The sequence below is a fragment of the Orbicella faveolata genome, unplaced genomic scaffold (genome assembly GCF_042242905.1).
Source record: "Orbicella faveolata isolate gen_17 unplaced genomic scaffold, um_ofav_v1 contig_1, whole genome shotgun sequence".
NCBI classification, from domain to species: domain Eukaryota; kingdom Metazoa; phylum Cnidaria; class Anthozoa; order Scleractinia; family Merulinidae; genus Orbicella; species Orbicella faveolata.
In genome coordinates, this window is record NW_028301536.1 from 10,551,712 (window position 1) to 10,572,654 (window position 20,943).

At 37.8% G+C, this 20,943-nt stretch overlaps 2 protein-coding genes across 3 annotated transcripts in view; both read right to left on the reverse strand.

The window, feature by feature from the left end:
• The window catches only part of LOC110047378 (rhotekin-like), a 66,465-nt gene extending 58,950 nt beyond the window's left edge, over positions 1-7,515 (reverse strand). For both annotated transcript variants that reach the window (XM_020753228.2, XM_020753156.2), the window contains exons 1-2: positions 7,330-7,515; positions 4,408-4,616 (exon numbers count right to left, since the gene is read on the reverse strand). In XM_020753228.2, coding sequence (XP_020608887.2) covers positions 4,408-4,616; positions 7,330-7,491 — 371 coding nt within the window. In that variant the 5' untranslated portion in view covers positions 7,492-7,515. The remainder of the gene's footprint in view (positions 1-4,407; positions 4,617-7,329) is intronic.
• Positions 7,516-9,471: 1,956 nt separating this feature from the next.
• LOC149118048 (rhotekin-like) lies at positions 9,472-17,145 on the reverse strand. Its single transcript, XM_089288673.1, has 2 exons — positions 16,960-17,145; positions 9,472-14,246 (listed from the first exon to the last, which is right to left on the reverse strand). The coding sequence occupies exons 1-2, from the start codon at positions 17,119-17,121 to the stop codon at positions 14,022-14,024; spliced, it is 387 nt and encodes a 128-aa protein (XP_089144799.1). The 5' UTR covers positions 17,122-17,145; the 3' UTR covers positions 9,472-14,021.
• Positions 17,146-20,943: the final 3,798 nt, after the last annotated feature.

Below are 20,943 nucleotides of genomic sequence, written 5' to 3' on the forward strand. Positions count from 1 at the left end.
TTCAGAGTCAAGTGAATAGTGTTTGTCAGTCGATGGTGTTATAAATCTGCTCCGTTGAAAGTGATTGGTCAGTTTAGCCATTATGGTATTGGCTGTAAGACTCGTGTAAAGTTGTCATCAGTCATTGATTAGTTTTGATCCATCTATTTTAAGTCAAATCAGTTCTACTGTTAGTCAATTTGAGTTTGCCTGTTAGAGGTCCATTTGTTGGTTTTGTTTACAATGTCGATAAAGTCATTTGTAAGGTGCCGGTAGTTGTTGACATCGGCGTTTGTCCCAAGTTAGTGTACCAGCTTTCCAGAGTCAGTGGTTGAAAAAAGTTTGTAAATTAGGTTCTCGTTGAAACACTTCTCAGTTGTATTAATTGGTATCGTTGTATATTAATTTGAAGTACTTTTATTGTCAACGGCAAAGGCAGCAACAGAATAAGACCACACTATTCTGTTACTCGACATGTCAGATGTGACTATCTAATAATTAGATTAGTTTTCGTTAGTTATGTCGGTTACACCCGTGGCCATCTGTTCGTACGCGTTGATGGACATAGAAGCAAGACCTCGTCAGTACGCAATCACTATGATAATAGACACGCAGGCAGGATTCCGGATGACCTTCGCAATTGTTTTAGCGTGTTGAAAAAATGCCACAACAAGTTTGATTGTCTCATTAATGAGATGTTACTCATTAAACAATTACGACCGTGTTTAAATGTACAATCAGACTCAGTTCGCGCTAAAGTCTTTGTCTAACTTATGCAAATTAGAAACTCTGAACTCTTACTCTTGAAATCGCATATTTAATTAGTTTCCCTTGACAATGGCGCCAAGATCTCACCGAAACGTCGGATTTATCTATCGTTAGTTTTTGCCTGTATATGTTTATCTAAATCATTGTTGATTAGTTTTCGTTTATCCTTGAAATGACAAATTTTTTTTTCACTAGATATTTAACTTTATACCAGTTTTCTCCAGAAATGAAGAAAAAGCACATCCCCCTGTTTTCGAGAAAACAAGAGTTTCATGTTGTATACCTATATGAGGAAAACAAAAGTATCAAGTTACAGACGTTGGTGTGAAAAGTAAAATGGTCATGTTTGCTGGTCAACATATTGTTGAATTTAACTCATTTTATAACAAGACCCAATTTAGCATAGTCTTACTCCCTTACCAGCAATGATCATAGTTTTTTCGGTTTTGATATTCAATGAAACCCCTTCAAACAATCAGACACATGAAAAGCTGTGTTAATTTTGTAAGACCCTATGAAATCTAAAGAGTTTGGGACGTTTCCTTGTCACATTACCCTTCCCAACGCCTGAGAGTTTTTTTGGTTACAAGAAGTCAGTTAGAGAAAACATTTTGTCACTTTATGGGAAACATAAGTTAACCTTTTTGAACTGCGCAAGGAATCTGTTTCAAATTGAAAGAACCACTGTGTTGCCTCCTAGTCTGATCTACTTAATGTATGGTTTAACTTGCCATCGTGGAGGTTCCATGCCACAAACCTTTAAGAAAATCTCTGTTAAAAATCCCAGTTTTTAAGAATTGCCATTAATGGCAGATATCAAAATGCCGCTGAAGACACTAAGAAAAGAGACCTCCAAACATTTATATCAAGTTAAAGTTTCCGGACGTGCCGCTAGATTGGCTTCTTGTTTGTTTGTTCTGACTGTGTGAACAAGAGTCACTGGTTTGTCAGTTTTAATTGCAACCACTAGTGCGTGAAAAACAAAAGTATCAAGTTACCATTTGAAGCTAACAAATAAAAATATCTTGTTACATTTACCTGCAACAAAAACAGATTTCAAAATTCAGCAGTGTTCTCATTCATAACTAGCCATCTGTAATGTCTTTGGTTTTGACCAAGAAAACCACTTCAAATGAGTGTCAGTATCGATTCCAAGGAACATTTCAATGAGAAGACAGTGTTGCTCCGTGAACAGCGTTACTTAATTGAAACTGAAAAATTTTGCACAAACATAAATGGTTTGGACTTAATTCTTTTTTCGTGAACTGCACGTCATGCAAAATAATAATATTGATGGGAGCCTGGCGAATACCATCACGGACGAAAGCCCTCTCACTATCCCAATAGTGCATTTTGCACTAAAAACAATCGTTCCTGTCCTAGAATTCACCAAGTTACCGAGCGGGTAAGACTCGTTTCATTCGAAATTTCCCAGGGTAAAGCCTTGATGACATGTTAGTGTATTCCAAAGACTATGATTCTTTGGCTGATTATCGAATTCTGAACTCTTTTGAAACTGATCCATAAAGTCCTGGGCTCAACCATAGTAAATGAAGCATCGGAAATGTCAGAAGAATACCTGTTTCTATTTGTAGAAAAACAAAGATGGCCATTCTAAAATCAGGATGAAAACTCCACACACATGATTCACCTTAACAAGCGGCAATTTGATTGGTTGTTTATAGCAGCTCCAATCTGATTGGTGTGAAATACATACATCTCTCACTGATACAATGATCCATGTTAACAAACCTCAGACCCACCAACTAAGAGGTATTTTTTTTACAAAAAAAATAACTCAAATATATACCTATATGGTTTTGCAAACTCATGCTATCCTTGTGGTGCTATTCTCTTAAGAACAAAAGCAATTTGCTCCAAACGCATGTGCAGATTAGTTAGTGTCAAAGTCGACTATATGTTAGGTGAAAGATACATTTCATGCAGGACTACCCACGAACGTTGAGTGCTTTTCGTTGTTGTAGAACATAACATGTAAGACATATGCGTTCTAGCATCGCTAGTGTGATAAACTCAGCTCTCGAGTTCAGAGGCACCCTTTTTTTATTTTTTGTAATGAGAGATACCACACTCTCATTTTGGCCGGGGATAGCAGGTATATTTCAGGTAATGTCAGTTCTCCTTTTTTTAGTGATAAGAACACTACTGTGACTGCATGTCTTCTGGACTCTTCCCTAGCTTGATTCAAGGAATGTTGTCTGCTGTTTCATAACTATAGTGTGTTTGCCAGGCTTCAAATAAAGAATAGAAAAATTGGTTCTCCTTAGCAGCTTGTTTGTTTCCTCTTCTATGAAAGAGAGCCAAAAGTTCATATTCAGCTGAAACTTTCCCGCATTAGTCACAAGTAAAACTAGTAAATTTGTGACATAAGAAACTTCGTTATTATTGCTACAGACTCTGTGGTACTTACTGAAACCGCCAATTCATTTCATCAGTCAATGAGATGACTCGCTCACCAATGTGGGATATAATTTCGGTCAAATGAAGATCTCTACCTTCAATACTTCTCGTTGAAACGTTCCTCAGATGTATTACTTGTTGCATTGTGTATTAGTTTGACGTGGTTTTATTGTTAACATCAAAGCTGGCGACAGAATAAGAACGCACTATTCCGCGACATGACTATTTGATAATTTGATAAGTTCTTGTAAAATTTGCGTTTTGAATAAAACAAAATGGTTCCTCTTTGACCTTTCAGCAGATATTTCACTTTTATATTCCATTTATCTCATGCAATGAGTAAAAAAGAATACACGTCTTTCTTTTATTTTCTTGGAGACAAAGCTATCTTGTTGCATTCATTGGTGAGGAAAACAAAAGTATCAAATTACAAACGTTGGCATGAAAAGTAAAATTGTCACATTTGCTACAAAATGAACAAAACTCAACATTAAATACCACAATAAATTTAAAACCGTCTTGACAAACAGTAATTGTAAGTTATTTTTGGGCCTTGAAAGAAAACACAAACATGAAACATACACACTGCCAAGATTATGTTAAGATTATTAATTTGAAGCTTGAGCAATGCCCACATTAGTCGTCTTTAGGAGTTAAATTCAAATTTTCCAACAATCATCCCTGACCTTATCATATGGGAGTTCTCACCCCCCCCCCCCCTCCCCGTTCCATGATTCCAAATGTCTAACAGGAAGTGACCCAGTGAAGGAGTGATGGAGTGAAATCATCCCACCACTACAACTTTATATTTTCCAAGTTTAGAAATGAACGTTATATACATTACTGTAGCCCTTATTTCTAACAAACTTAATACCAGTACCCTTTTAAAGAAGTGGTCTAGTTTCATAAATTACAGAATGCATGTAGTACATAGTCACATCGGTATTCTACTGGAGAGGCAACTCATTTATTCCTGTCCCAATCAAATTTTCATGTTCTGTTAATTAAATGTACATCTTTGCTGTCAAGCTTGAAGTGAAGTGATATCTTTTAGCCTTACTGGATGAAAAGATCTTCATCTCTTTAGCTTTTCTTTCACTCCTTAGAAAAGCAAACTAAATAGTACAAAATCCACCATGATGTGGTTATTCCCCTAACTCGTCAATGTGTACAGACACACATCCCAAATTTAGTGCCAGTGTTCAACTAAAACAATTAAGACACTACAGTGTACTGTACCTAGATCCTTTTCGTCTCATCACTGATTTTGCTCTGTGTCTTTGTAGCAGCCCCATTAGTGCTAAGATGCGAGCATTTATTGTGAGAAGATTCTTAGATGCTTCAAGTGCCTGGACTTCTTCATGGCAAGCAGCCAACAACTTGACAATTCCATCTCGTATACATGCCTCATGGTCAATCTTTTCTTGAATTGCCGAGTCATCTAGTTCCTGAGGATCATACAAAAAGATTCCAACAGAGTTCGTGACCATGGCCTATTTTCTACTACAACAGGCCAGCAAGAGAGCTTGCCAAACAAGTAAAGCAGTGTAGGTTTCATAGCTTAATTCCTGTATGCTGTTTCCATTCTTGATTAGGAGAGTGTTTTAACTCCTTGTGGGTCAGAGGTGTGTGTGGTATTGATAAATGGGTAAAAGGTGTTTGTGGTATAAATAGTTCACTAGGCAGGTACATGTAGATAGGTAAGTAGATAGGTAGTAGGTCGGAGGGCAGGTAGCTATATAGGTAGGTACATAGCTAGGAGAGTACGGGGGTAGATACATACATACATATTCTGGATACATAGCTGGGTAGAACAATTTTTCAAGAGTGCTTGACATAAAAGGAGCGGTAACTTAGGGTTAGGTCATGATGTTACTCATCACTTTATTGCTACAGCTCTGTTTCCTATGGCCAAGAATGACCACACTCATCAGGTAACATTAGCAAATGACAGTTAACTGACAATGCAGGCCATATAATACGAATACAAAGGTATGTGTGTGCCATAGCGCACACCATTCCATTACTCACATGTTATGTTATTCGAAAGAACTTGAGATTAAATCTATTTCTGTGAGGACATGAACTTGCCAATTCGTCTCTCTTGCATCTCTTACCAGCATAAAATTCTTTAGGATAACGTTGTCATGTGTCTTTTATTTATAGACAATTTTAAACATTTTTTTCTGTAATTTTTAAGAAGTTCACAGGATTGTGTTGATTCTTTAATAGCTTGTTGAATCAACAGTTACACGATGATATGAAGTGATTTTGGATTTGTTATTCACTTGAATGTATATTATTAAAACTAACATTCTTGACATGATTTGGCCTTGCATACTTGTATATTAATAATAATGAAAATGACATGACTTTTTTTGGCCTTTTTCTGATTTCACTTCAGCATAGAATTTTCACAGTAATTCATTTAGCTCAACCAGTATTACACTTTCAGCTTTCAGTCGTCGCACCACTTCTTGAATTTTTTGATCACCCACGAAGTGGCTCTCGTCCTATTTTCCGCCTGAGCTTTTGCTTCTAATTTGTCTAAAGGCTCCAGCCCCAAATCTGAGTTTTGACCGCTAATTTCTTCCATTACTTCAGTTTTCATCTGGCGACAATTCGGCGAGTGAAAAAACTGCAGTTGAAAACTAAAGTTTTGCAAGTAAATGGTTTTCCTCCATCAACACTACGCTTACTCTAATTGGTTAAAATCCATCAGATAATGAAGCAAGAATCAATCAGCTGTAGGGCTGATAATGCATTAGCAGCATGCTGTCAGTCATTTGCGGCCTGCTGAACACTTGCTTTTAAGAGGCAGAGTTTCTATTTGACCACGTATATTGATAGTAATGCTCATTTTTTTGCGCTTTAAGACCATTCAACGTATACGAGCCACATAAGTGGCAAAAATGTGGTAGTGATAAGATATTACATACCTACGGATCATGACAACACCCGAAATATACTTATTCAAATATCACTTCACTGCATCTTTGCAGTTCATCATATTTTCACAGGTTTAACAACTGAACATACGCTTATATTTTAATATCTGTAATTTGATCAAAGAAAATCAAAATACTCGCAAAATATTTCCTGAGAGAAAGACATAAATCACTTAAACTACTGACTGCAAAACTGGTAGTTTACACGAAAACAATATACCGGCCGGCGAAAAGATTTACAATATAAACAAGCAGTGCTGAAACGATCAAAAGGGCTTCTACGGGCTTCCAAGATCAACTTTGTCTAAAATAAAATCCCTTTCGAGATCGCAGCACAACCAGTAAGATGCGGACTATAAGCTTAACTGGAACTCAGACGAATTCACGACTAACGCATGGATAGCAAAATACTCTATGGTATACAAAATTCAACTTGCATCACAAAATGTGCATGGTGTGTTAAAAACACAAGAAGAACATGGAACGTTTAAAACAAGCGCTTGGCGTTACAGCTACAACTGGATCGATAACCTTACCTTTTTCGTTTAATTCAGATATTCAGATATTGTGCGTCTTTGAGATCATCACACGAGTTGTCACGAACCCTTACGTGTCGAAACTCCACAACAACATGCGTCGATTTTTACCCAGCTTAACTTTTACAAACATAGCTTCAAAGTATGGGACTATCTTTTGAACCGGAAGTCCCAAAAACTTGTTCTTACAGGGGATTCACTTTACACAAAGCGATGTTTAACAATAACAATTTACAGACCACTTGAGCATAAAAACGGCTATTCAAGCGCGAAGAGCTTTGGAAAGAATCATTACCCTCTCGCACGAATGTCTTCGACAAAGGGTGAAGCAAAGAGTTTTTTTTTTAGTACTGTTTCTAATAACCAAGTTTTTCTGTGATCCCTTGAGACCCCATGTCACGCGAATGAAGCGGATGTTCTTTTCATGCTTAATCGACCTAAACTGGCGACCCTGACACTTTTGAATTTTGGATTAGTCAAATACAACGTACACCAACTCTGGCGTTATTAATGAATTGTTTCTCTCTAAATATTTCAGCTTCAAATGCTATAAAAAAAGGTCACTTTCACTCATGAACCTGTCAAACGAGGTCGTCTTCATTCAAATATCGTTTTCGGTGTTCTCCAAATTAAAGCCCGCCCAAAAACTTTCAAACCAAAACTATATGTGAAATTACCTTTAAAGCGGCGGCATCCCATTTCTCAACAAACTCTGAGTTCATTCTTCTTCTCTTGCTCACCGAAGAACCGGGCTCTGTCTCATTTCGTTCGTACCGGTCGCGGCCCTTTCGATACTGTCTCTGCTTATCTAATTTATTACCTACCTCTCGGGTGGCCATGTTTTGTACATAAATTACCACCAGGTGCCCGCGATACCGGCATTCAGGAAGAAGCGGTGCTTCTCGAACTCTATCATCCCGACGGGGACCCCGACGGGGTCGACGGGGTCGACGGGGCCCGTCCCGACGATCGACGACGATCTCGACCAGGGAGAGGTGGCTGTCCTGATGATCATGGCCATCGTGACGTGAAGGAGAGCGAAGCGTGCAAATACTACGCACAAAATTTTCGAAAATGACGTCGCTACCTCTCGCAGAAACAACTTTTCCAAGCGGATTTCTCCGATTATGACTGGTCTTCAGTGTCACGCCATTCAAAACAGATCAAAATAAAAATCAAAACCGTGCAATAGATAAAGTTCAGAATCTGGGAATTGAAAGAAGGTAAATATGCAAAGACAGAAAGGCCACTTAACCAATGACCCTGAGCTCAGAGAGTACTGCCAGCTATTTCAGGAGCTTGGCTACTACCAAGCAGTAATATTACGAGGGGAACCACTACTTATTCCAAACACAGAACTGACACCAAACACAGGGACCCTTCAACATGTGGTTGACATTGTACGTGAAGTGCACCAAGGATCAGTTACATGGAAGCACCTCCTTTGGTTCCCACAGCTTTACAAAATGGTAGACACAAAAGTCAAGAACTGCCTCGCCTGTCAAGCCACCACATGTTACCACTCGAGACGCACTAAAGCCAACTAAACTTCCCGATTGCCCCTGGCAGCATACATTGATATGGACTTTTGGGTGCCACTACTCAATGGAGAATACCTGCTTGTAATGATTGATGAATATACCAAAGTACCCAGAAGTAGAGTTCATCAACAGCACCAGCGTCAGAACTGTCATACCACACATCGACAGGGTTCCCTGAATCTGTCAAAACTGATGGAGGACCACCACTGGCAGCCACAAAACCAACTGTACATGAAGCGGGCTGGCTTCATAACCGTTGTTGTCAACCTGGAGGACCCTGAACCTTTTTGTCTGGCTGAGAACTTTGTGAAACCACTCAGCAAAGTGTGGCAAACTGCCCACATTGCAAGAAAGAATGCTAAACAAGAGAGATAAAAGTTCATTCTATGCCACATTTAAATATTACTGTAGTATTTTAAGTTGTAAAGCACTGTTGATCAGTAAATGTAAATAGCGCTCTAGAAGTTATTGTAAATTATTATAATTATTATTATTATTATTATTATTATTATTACATGGTGACACCACATACAACCACCAGCAAGGCCCCAGCTCCTGTTCAACCACAAATACACAGTGCATCTACCAGAGCTATAGGTCCCAGTACAGACCCCTAAATACATCAACAAAATGCATAAGCCAAAGGAAGGCAAAAGGGCTACAAAGATTCCAAAGCAAATGTTAAGCCCCACAATATACAAGTCAATGACACGGTCCTGTTGCTCCAGCACCAGTCCAAGACCAAGTCATGGTATGACCCAGTACCATACCCAGATAACAGTTACCTGTGGTGACCAAGGGCTTATTGTACTTTGCAAAATGGTGCTTTGCAACACGAAACAAAACAATATAAAAATCTGCACTCTGTAATATGAAAAATCTGTTACGAAATGCAAAATGTGTACTTTGTGAGATGCAAAATCTGTACTTTGCGAAACGAAAACTATGTACTTTGCGAAACGAAATGTACTGTACAAAACGAAAAACCTGCATGTTGTGGAATGAAAAATCTGTACTTTCATGAAAAGTTGTTGAAGCATCTCCAAACCTTCCTGTCTCCAACATGACCATGACACACGTTTTTTGTTGTGACCTACGAGGACGAGTTCTTCATCAGCCTCAATCATATTTAATTTGTTTCTTTGCATTTGTCAACGCATTTCTAAGATGGTGTTTCAAAAACTCAGACTTTCCCATGGAGGTTTTGAAAACTCAGACCCTAAAATCTCAAACCCGGCTTCTTGTATGATCAGCAAGGCAAATATAATCAGATTCTCATTTTCATTCCTATTTTTTTCATTCTTTATTTTCCCAGGCGATATCAGTGATTTTTAGTGCAGAGTGCACTATTGGGATGGTTTAGGGGGCTGCTGTTCGCGAAGGTTCTGAAAAGAACTGTTATTGGTAACTGGTGTTTTGACAACTTGAGCAGAAGTCATCTTCAGAGTCAAGTGAATAGTGTTTGTCAGTCGATGGTGTTATAAATCTGCTCCGTTGAAAGTGATTGGTCAGTTTAGCCATTATGGTATTGGCTGTAAGACTCGTGTAAAGTTGTCATCAGTCATTGATTAGTTTTGATCCATCTATTTTAAGTCAAATCAGTTCTACTGTTAGTCAATTTGAGTTTGCCTGTTAGAGGTCCATTTGTTGGTTTTGTTTACAATGTCGATAAAGTCATTTGTAAGGTGCCGGTAGTTGTTGACATCGGCGTTTGTCCCAAGTTAGTGTACCAGCTTTCCAGAGTCAGTGGTTGAAAAAAGTTTGTAAATTAGGTTCTCGTTGAAACACTTCTCAGTTGTATTAATTGGTATCGTTGTATATTAATTTGAAGTACTTTTATTGTCAACGGCAAAGGCAGCAACAGAATAAGACCACACTATTCTGTTACTCGACATGTCAGATGTGACTATCTAATAATTAGATTAGTTTTCGTTAGTTATGTCGGTTACACCCGTGGCCATCTGTTCGTACGCGTTGATGGACATAGAAGCAAGACCTCGTCAGTACGCAATCACTATGATAATAGACACGCAGGCAGGATTCCGGATGACCTTCGCAATTGTTTTAGCGTGTTGAAAAAATGCCACAACAAGTTTGATTGTCTCATTAATGAGATGTTACTCATTAAACAATTACGACCGTGTTTAAATGTACAATCAGACTCAGTTCGCGCTAAAGTCTTTGTCTAACTTATGCAAATTAGAAACTCTGAACTCTTACTCTTGAAATCGCATATTTAATTAGTTTCCCTTGACAATGGCGCCAAGATCTCACCGAAACGTCGGATTTATCTATCGTTAGTTTTTGCCTGTATATGTTTATCTAAATCATTGTTGATTAGTTTTCGTTTATCCTTGAAATGACAAATTTTTTTTTCACTAGATATTTAACTTTATACCAGTTTTCTCCAGAAATGAAGAAAAAGCACATCCCCCTGTTTTCGAGAAAACAAGAGTTTCATGTTGTATACCTATATGAGGAAAACAAAAGTATCAAGTTACAGACGTTGGTGTGAAAAGTAAAATGGTCATGTTTGCTGGTCAACATATTGTTGAATTTAACTCATTTTATAACAAGACCCAATTTAGCATAGTCTTACTCCCTTACCAGCAATGATCATAGTTTTTTCGGTTTTGATATTCAATGAAACCCCTTCAAACAATCAGACACATGAAAAGCTGTGTTAATTTTGTAAGACCCTATGAAATCTAAAGAGTTTGGGACGTTTCCTTGTCACATTACCCTTCCCAACGCCTGAGAGTTTTTTTGGTTACAAGAAGTCAGTTAGAGAAAACATTTTGTCACTTTATGGGAAACATAAGTTAACCTTTTTGAACTGCGCAAGGAATCTGTTTCAAATTGAAAGAACCACTGTGTTGCCTCCTAGTCTGATCTACTTAATGTATGGTTTAACTTGCCATCGTGGAGGTTCCATGCCACAAACCTTTAAGAAAATCTCTGTTAAAAATCCCAGTTTTTAAGAATTGCCATTAATGGCAGATATCAAAATGCCGCTGAAGACACTAAGAAAAGAGACCTCCAAACATTTATATCAAGTTAAAGTTTCCGGACGTGCCGCTAGATTGGCTTCTTGTTTGTTTGTTCTGACTGTGTGAACAAGAGTCACTGGTTTGTCAGTTTTAATTGCAACCACTAGTGCGTGAAAAACAAAAGTATCAAGTTACCATTTGAAGCTAACAAATAAAAATATCTTGTTACATTTACCTGCAACAAAAACAGATTTCAAAATTCAGCAGTGTTCTCATTCATAACTAGCCATCTGTAATGTCTTTGGTTTTGACCAAGAAAACCACTTCAAATGAGTGTCAGTATCGATTCCAAGGAACATTTCAATGAGAAGACAGTGTTGCTCCGTGAACAGCGTTACTTAATTGAAACTGAAAAATTTTGCACAAACATAAATGGTTTGGACTTAATTCTTTTTTCGTGAACTGCACGTCATGCAAAATAATAATATTGATGGGAGCCTGGCGAATACCATCACGGACGAAAGCCCTCTCACTATCCCAATAGTGCATTTTGCACTAAAAACAATCGTTCCTGTCCTAGAATTCACCAAGTTACCGAGCGGGTAAGACTCGTTTCATTCGAAATTTCCCAGGGTAAAGCCTTGATGACATGTTAGTGTATTCCAAAGACTATGATTCTTTGGCTGATTATCGAATTCTGAACTCTTTTGAAACTGATCCATAAAGTCCTGGGCTCAACCATAGTAAATGAAGCATCGGAAATGTCAGAAGAATACCTGTTTCTATTTGTAGAAAAACAAAGATGGCCATTCTAAAATCAGGATGAAAACTCCACACACATGATTCACCTTAACAAGCGGCAATTTGATTGGTTGTTTATAGCAGCTCCAATCTGATTGGTGTGAAATACATACATCTCTCACTGATACAATGATCCATGTTAACAAACCTCAGACCCACCAACTAAGAGGTATTTTTTTTACAAAAAAAATAACTCAAATATATACCTATATGGTTTTGCAAACTCATGCTATCCTTGTGGTGCTATTCTCTTAAGAACAAAAGCAATTTGCTCCAAACGCATGTGCAGATTAGTTAGTGTCAAAGTCGACTATATGTTAGGTGAAAGATACATTTCATGCAGGACTACCCACGAACGTTGAGTGCTTTTCGTTGTTGTAGAACATAACATGTAAGACATATGCGTTCTAGCATCGCTAGTGTGATAAACTCAGCTCTCGAGTTCAGAGGCACCCTTTTTTTATTTTTTGTAATGAGAGATACCACACTCTCATTTTGGCCGGGGATAGCAGGTATATTTCAGGTAATGTCAGTTCTCCTTTTTTTAGTGATAAGAACACTACTGTGACTGCATGTCTTCTGGACTCTTCCCTAGCTTGATTCAAGGAATGTTGTCTGCTGTTTCATAACTATAGTGTGTTTGCCAGGCTTCAAATAAAGAATAGAAAAATTGGTTCTCCTTAGCAGCTTGTTTGTTTCCTCTTCTATGAAAGAGAGCCAAAAGTTCATATTCAGCTGAAACTTTCCCGCATTAGTCACAAGTAAAACTAGTAAATTTGTGACATAAGAAACTTCGTTATTATTGCTACAGACTCTGTGGTACTTACTGAAACCGCCAATTCATTTCATCAGTCAATGAGATGACTCGCTCACCAATGTGGGATATAATTTCGGTCAAATGAAGATCTCTACCTTCAATACTTCTCGTTGAAACGTTCCTCAGATGTATTACTTGTTGCATTGTGTATTAGTTTGACGTGGTTTTATTGTTAACATCAAAGCTGGCGACAGAATAAGAACGCACTATTCCGCGACATGACTATTTGATAATTTGATAAGTTCTTGTAAAATTTGCGTTTTGAATAAAACAAAATGGTTCCTCTTTGACCTTTCAGCAGATATTTCACTTTTATATTCCATTTATCTCATGCAATGAGTAAAAAAGAATACACGTCTTTCTTTTATTTTCTTGGAGACAAAGCTATCTTGTTGCATTCATTGGTGAGGAAAACAAAAGTATCAAATTACAAACGTTGGCATGAAAAGTAAAATTGTCACATTTGCTACAAAATGAACAAAACTCAACATTAAATACCACAATAAATTTAAAACCGTCTTGACAAACAGTAATTGTAAGTTATTTTTGGGCCTTGAAAGAAAACACAAACATGAAACATACACACTGCCAAGATTATGTTAAGATTATTAATTTGAAGCTTGAGCAATGCCCACATTAGTCGTCTTTAGGAGTTAAATTCAAATTTTCCAACAATCATCCCTGACCTTATCATATGGGAGTTCTCACCCCCCCCCCTCCCCGTTCCATGATTCCAAATGTCTAACAGGAAGTGACCCAGTGAAGGAGTGATGGAGTGAAATCATCCCACCACTACAACTTTATATTTTCCAAGTTTAGAAATGAACGTTATATACATTACTGTAGCCCTTATTTCTAACAAACTTAATACCAGTACCCTTTTAAAGAAGTGGTCTAGTTTCATAAATTACAGAATGCATGTAGTACATAGTCACATCGGTATTCTACTGGAGAGGCAACTCATTTATTCCTGTCCCAATCAAATTTTCATGTTCTGTTAATTAAATGTACATCTTTGCTGTCAAGCTTGAAGTGAAGTGATATCTTTTAGCCTTACTGGATGAAAAGATCTTCATCTCTTTAGCTTTTCTTTCACTCCTTAGAAAAGCAAACTAAATAGTACAAAATCCACCATGATGTGGTTATTCCCCTAACTCGTCAATGTGTACAGACACACATCCCAAATTTAGTGCCAGTGTTCAACTAAAACAATTAAGACACTACAGTGTACTGTACCTAGATCCTTTTCGTCTCATCACTGATTTTGCTCTGTGTCTTTGTAGCAGCCCCATTAGTGCTAAGATGCGAGCATTTATTGTGAGAAGATTCTTAGATGCTTCAAGTGCCTGGACTTCTTCATGGCAAGCAGCCAACAACTTGACAATTCCATCTCGTATACATGCCTCATGGTCAATCTTTTCTTGAATTGCCGAGTCATCTAGTTCCTGAGGATCATACAAAAAGATTCCAACAGAGTTCGTGACCATGGCCTATTTTCTACTACAACAGGCCAGCAAGAGAGCTTGCCAAACAAGTAAAGCAGTGTAGGTTTCATAGCTTAATTCCTGTATGCTGTTTCCATTCTTGATTAGGAGAGTGTTTTAACTCCTTGTGGGTCAGAGGTGTGTGTGGTATTGATAAATGGGTAAAAGGTGTTTGTGGTATAAATAGTTCACTAGGCAGGTACATGTAGATAGGTAAGTAGATAGGTAGTAGGTCGGAGGGCAGGTAGCTATATAGGTAGGTACATAGCTAGGAGAGTACGGGGGTAGATACATACATACATATTCTGGATACATAGCTGGGTAGAACAATTTTTCAAGAGTGCTTGACATAAAAGGAGCGGTAACTTAGGGTTAGGTCATGATGTTACTCATCACTTTATTGCTACAGCTCTGTTTCCTATGGCCAAGAATGACCACACTCATCAGGTAACATTAGCAAATGACAGTTAACTGACAATGCAGGCCATATAATACGAATACAAAGGTATGTGTGTGCCATAGCGCACACCATTCCATTACTCACATGTTATGTTATTCGAAAGAACTTGAGATTAAATCTATTTCTGTGAGGACATGAACTTGCCAATTCGTCTCTCTTGCATCTCTTACCAGCATAAAATTCTTTAGGATAACGTTGTCATGTGTCTTTTATTTATAGACAATTTTAAACATTTTTTTCTGTAATTTTTAAGAAGTTCACAGGATTGTGTTGATTCTTTAATAGCTTGTTGAATCAACAGTTACACGATGATATGAAGTGATTTTGGATTTGTTATTCACTTGAATGTATATTATTAAAACTAACATTCTTGACATGATTTGGCCTTGCATACTTGTATATTAATAATAATGAAAATGACATGACTTTTTTTGGCCTTTTTCTGATTTCACTTCAGCATAGAATTTTCACAGTAATTCATTTAGCTCAACCAGTATTACACTTTCAGCTTTCAGTCGTCGCACCACTTCTTGAATTTTTTGATCACCCACGAAGTGGCTCTCGTCCTATTTTCCGCCTGAGCTTTTGCTTCTAATTTGTCTAAAGGCTCCAGCCCCAAATCTGAGTTTTGACCGCTAATTTCTTCCATTACTTCAGTTTTCATCTGGCGACAATTCGGCGAGTGAAAAAACTGCAGTTGAAAACTAAAGTTTTGCAAGTAAATGGTTTTCCTCCATCAACACTACGCTTACTCTAATTGGTTAAAATCCATCAGATAATGAAGCAAGAATCAATCAGCTGTAGGGCTGATAATGCATTAGCAGCATGCTGTCAGTCATTTGCGGCCTGCTGAACACTTGCTTTTAAGAGGCAGAGTTTCTATTTGACCACGTATATTGATAGTAATGCTCATTTTTTTGCGCTTTAAGACCATTCAACGTATACGAGCCACATAAGTGGCAAAAATGTGGTAGTGATAAGATATTACATACCTACGGATCATGACAACACCCGAAATATACTTATTCAAATATCACTTCACTGCATCTTTGCAGTTCATCATATTTTCACAGGTTTAACAACTGAACATACGCTTATATTTTAATATCTGTAATTTGATCAAAGAAAATCAAAATACTCGCAAAATATTTCCTGAGAGAAAGACATAAATCACTTAAACTACTGACTGCAAAACTGGTAGTTTACACGAAAACAATATACCGGCCGGCGAAAAGATTTACAATATAAACAAGCAGTGCTGAAACGATCAAAAGGGCTTCTACGGGCTTCCAAGATCAACTTTGTCTAAAATAAAATCCCTTTCGAGATCGCAGCACAACCAGTAAGATGCGGACTATAAGCTTAACTGGAACTCAGACGAATTCACGACTAACGCATGGATAGCAAAATACTCTATGGTATACAAAATTCAACTTGCATCACAAAATGTGCATGGTGTGTTAAAAACACAAGAAGAACATGGAACGTTTAAAACAAGCGCTTGGCGTTACAGCTACAACTGGATCGATAACCTTACCTTTTTCGTTTAATTCAGATATTCAGATATTGTGCGTCTTTGAGATCATCACACGAGTTGTCACGAACCCTTACGTGTCGAAACTCCACAACAACATGCGTCGATTTTTACCCAGCTTAACTTTTACAAACATAGCTTCAAAGTATGGGACTATCTTTTGAACCGGAAGTCCCAAAAACTTGTTCTTACAGGGGATTCACTTTACACAAAGCGATGTTTAACAATAACAATTTACAGACCACTTGAGCATAAAAACGGCTATTCAAGCGCGAAGAGCTTTGGAAAGAATCATTACCCTCTCGCACGAATGTCTTCGACAAAGGGTGAAGCAAAGAGTTTTTTTTTTAGTACTGTTTCTAATAACCAAGTTTTTCTGTGATCCCTTGAGACCCCATGTCACGCGAATGAAGCGGATGTTCTTTTCATGCTTAATCGACCTAAACTGGCGACCCTGACACTTTTGAATTTTGGATTAGTCAAATACAACGTACACCAACTCTGGCGTTATTAATGAATTGTTTCTCTCTAAATATTTCAGCTTCAAATGCTATAAAAAAAGGTCACTTTCACTCATGAACCTGTCAAACGAGGTCGTCTTCATTCAAATATCGTTTTCGGTGTTCTCCAAATTAAAGCCCGCCCAAAAACTTTCAAACCAAAACTATATGTGAAATTACCTTTAAAGCGGCGGCATCCCATTTCTCAACAAACTCTGAGTTCATTCTTCTTCTCTTGCTCACCGAAGAACCGGGCTCTGTCTCATTTCGTTCGTACCGGTCGCGGCCCTTTCGATACTGTCTCTGCTTATCTAATTTATTACCTACCTCTCGGGTGGCCATGTTTTGTACATAAATTACCACCAGGTGCCCGCGATACCGGCATTCAGGAAGAAGCGGTGCTTCTCGAACTCTATCATCCCGACGGGGACCCCGACGGGGTCGACGGGGTCGACGGGGCCCGTCCCGACGATCGACGACGATCTCGACCAGGGAGAGGTGGCTGTCCTGATGATCATGGCCATCGTGACGTGAAGGAGAGCGAAGCGTGCAAATACTACGCACAAAATTTTCGAAAATGACGTCGCTACCTCTCGCAGAAACAACTTTTCCAAGCGGATTTCTCCGATTATGACTGGTCTTCAGTGTCACGCCATTCAAAACAGATCAAAATAAAAATCAAAACCGTGCAATAGATAAAGTTCAGAATCTGGGAATTGAAAGAAGGTAAATATGCAAAGACTCTCGCCAAGTTTCTGGTCACAGCAGTTTTTCTTATGCAAGATATGCGAGAAATTTTTAACCCAAATTTATAGAGATTTGTATGGAGAAGCCATGCTGGTGCCCATCCGTATGAGCACCAACATGGCAGACGGAAACCAACAGAAACATCTGTCACTGAGTTTTGCTACAAAAGCTTGAATTTATCCCTCGAGGAACTCTAAAACATTAAAATAATACTTTTTTCCAAGACATGAACTGTTCAGATAGCCAAATTCCCCGAAATAAGTCACTTTTTTTAACCATCATGACAGCTCTCTACGCTGTCATGTAAATGCCGCGTCACGCAAAAGCTTAGAAATTCAAGCGTAGTGTATCACAAAACCAAGAACCCATTCGGAGCGAAAATTTGTATGCTTTCAGTTGCTCTTATATATCATTAAATTAAAATCTCAGAAAGATCAATAGTTTTGTAGTTTGAATTTTAGTGACGTCATGTAAAAACCAGCTATTCCAGCTTCAAATGATATTGTATTTGAATCTCAAGGAATAATTATCATTGTTCTTTCTTGAGAGGTAAGTTGATTTTAATTATAACCGAAAAATCGTGCATAAGGTGTATTTTAAGTGTAATAGTCATCGCACTGTGTGCATGGGAAAAAAGTTTGACTATTCGCCCTGTAAAATTGCCTTTTTCAGTGATCGGTAACTTAAACAAACGTGAAACTTGGTCACAGAATAGCCTATACGTATAGGAAAACATTGTAATTGAAGATGATTTTGAGGAATCAGCAGTAAAAATGATCATTCCGTTTGAGTATTATACAAAATATTATGCTTAAGCTAGGAATGAAATCTGCGATCTTATGCTCGGAGTACAGTGTGCTTTCACAAAACAAAAACCTTTTCACATATTCTGCTACGGGCCGAGCAAACAGAAATATTATACACATTGCTGGAAATGAGAACTTTTACGAACAAGAACTTTAAGCTTAATTATGCAAATACAGTGCGTTTACTGAAACCGGGACCACCCAGACAATGAAAACCAATCAGATGGCAGAACTGAAACAATAGATTCCAGCGTTTTCAAACCCAGCCAATCAAATGTCCGGTTCAAAACAATGAAATCTCAACTTATTCGTTGTGATGCTTGCGCAATTAAACATAGGCACGCAAGGCGTGCAAGAGTTTTTTTTGTTGTGAAGTGTCCTAGACAGGAGCATTCATGGAGCTGTTTACAGTAATGATTTGGTTCATTTGACAAGTTTTTTGGTTGCGATGTACAGCAAAAAAGAAACTGGGAATTTATGATGTACATGCGATGTTACATCGGTCATGGTAAGATAGCTAAATAGTAAGCCATAAAATGTTTGACTGAACAAACTACAGTAACCTGACACGTCTCCAGATTAATGTAGATACCATACTATTTTCTATCAGGCAATTTGATTCGTTCTTTGATACAACCCACACTGTGATTTGTGTGACACGCGCACATGCATAACTCCCTCACTCACCGATCATATAGCCCTTCCAACACCCAAGAGGAATTTTTGCTCAAAAATACTCATGTTAAATAAGAGACCTTTTCGCATTTTATACGAGTCGTAAGTTTCCCCTTTTTACACAACACAACACAACACAACACAACACTACTTCACCGAAAATAGAAAGAAAGAGATTAAAAAAACCTCTCTGACACGTTGAAAATCTGATTTAATTAAATTGCACTTTAACTTGGTGCCACGCAGTCTTCAAAGAACATTTAAGCAGTTTTCATACTTTTTACCTTTAAAAATATCGGACTGAAATGAATGTCATCAAATAAAACTATTAAACTGCTACTGCAGAGACGTAAAAACCGTCCTGAAATGAAACCTTCTTTTTTGTTTAATATCCTGGAAACAATAGTCGATAACTTATCCGCTCTAATTGAATTTACTCCCATATAAAAAACAAAAGTGTTAAGTTACCATTTGTAACTAAAGTTAGCAAACATCTCGTGGGAACAAGTGGTGACGATTCGTCAGTTCTAATTGAATTTACCTCCTTGTGAAAAACAAGAGTGTCAAATTACCCTTTGAAACTAAAAATAAAAATATCTTGTTATATTTGCATGCAACAAGAACAAAAGAATCGTTACCCGCACTTACTATTGTAAACGTTAGAACTCTTTCAAATCTAAATAGTCTCGTCTCCTCTAAAACATGTCCTAAGAACTAGAAGCGACGATTCGTGACCTCTAATTGAATTTACTCCTTGTGAAAACAAAAGTATCAAGTTACCTTCGTAACTAAAAATGAAAATATCTCGTTCAATTTGCATACTACTAACTCACGAACTGTTTCAAACCTCAAGGCTCATCTCGTTCGTAACTAAAATCCTCAGGCTAACCCACAGAAAATGTCGAATTAAACCCAATATATGAATACTTCCTCCTCTTTTATAGAAGAATAAATATGGCTGTTCTGAACTCTATCGGGATCAAATCTTCTCACATACCATTTACCTTTACAACAAGAAATTTGACTGGCTGTTTGTAGTAGATCCAATCTGATTGGTGTGACATACATACATCTCTCGCTCACTCACTCACTCACTCACTCACTCACTCACTCACTCACTCACTCACTCACTCACTCACTCACTCATCCATTGACCCGTCCATAACATACCTGACGCGCCGACTGACAAAAACATAGGCACGCAAGGCGTGCAAGAGTTATTTTTTTGTGTTAAGTATCGGATATAGGAGCATTCATGGAGCTGTTTACAGTAATGATTTGGTTCATTTGACAAGTTGTTTTGGTTGCGATGTACAGCAAGAAAGAAACTGGGAATTTATGATGTACATGCGATGCTACATCGGTCATGGTAAGATAGCTAAATAGTAATCCATAAAATGTTTGACTGAATAAACTACAGTAATCTGACACGTCTCCAGATTAATCTAGATACCATGTTATTTTCTAACAGGCAATTTGATTCGTTCTTTGATACAATCCGCACTGTGATTGGTGTGACACGCGCACATGCATAACTCCCTCACTTACCGATCACATAGCCCTTCCAACCCCCAAGAGGAATTTTTGCTCAAAAATGCTCAAGTTAATTAAGAGACTTTTTCGCATTTTATACGAGTAATAAGTTTACCCTTTTACAAAACACAACACAACTTCACCGAAAATAGAAAGAAAGAGAAAAAAAAACCTCTCCTGGCACGTTGAAAGTCTGATTTAATTAAATTGCACTTTAACTTAGTGCCACGCAGTCTTCAAAGAACATTTGAACAGTTTTCCTACTTTTACCTTTAAAAATATCGGACCGAAATGAATGTCATCGAATAAAACTATTAAACTGCTACTGCAGAGACGTAAAAACCGTCCAGAAATGAAAGCTTCTTTTTTGTTTAATATCCTGGAAACAATAGCTGATAACTTG

Excerpts from the sequence above, each read along its gene's own strand:
- LOC149118048 (XM_089288673.1), bottom strand. The coding sequence starts at position 17,121 with ATGGCCACCCGAGAGGTAGGTAATAAATTAGATAAGCAGAGACAGTAT. Across the intron at positions 14,247-16,959 it reads GGGATGCCGCCGCTTTAAAG|GAACTAGATGACTCGGCAAT; the intron begins GTAATTTCACAT and ends TATGATCCTCAG.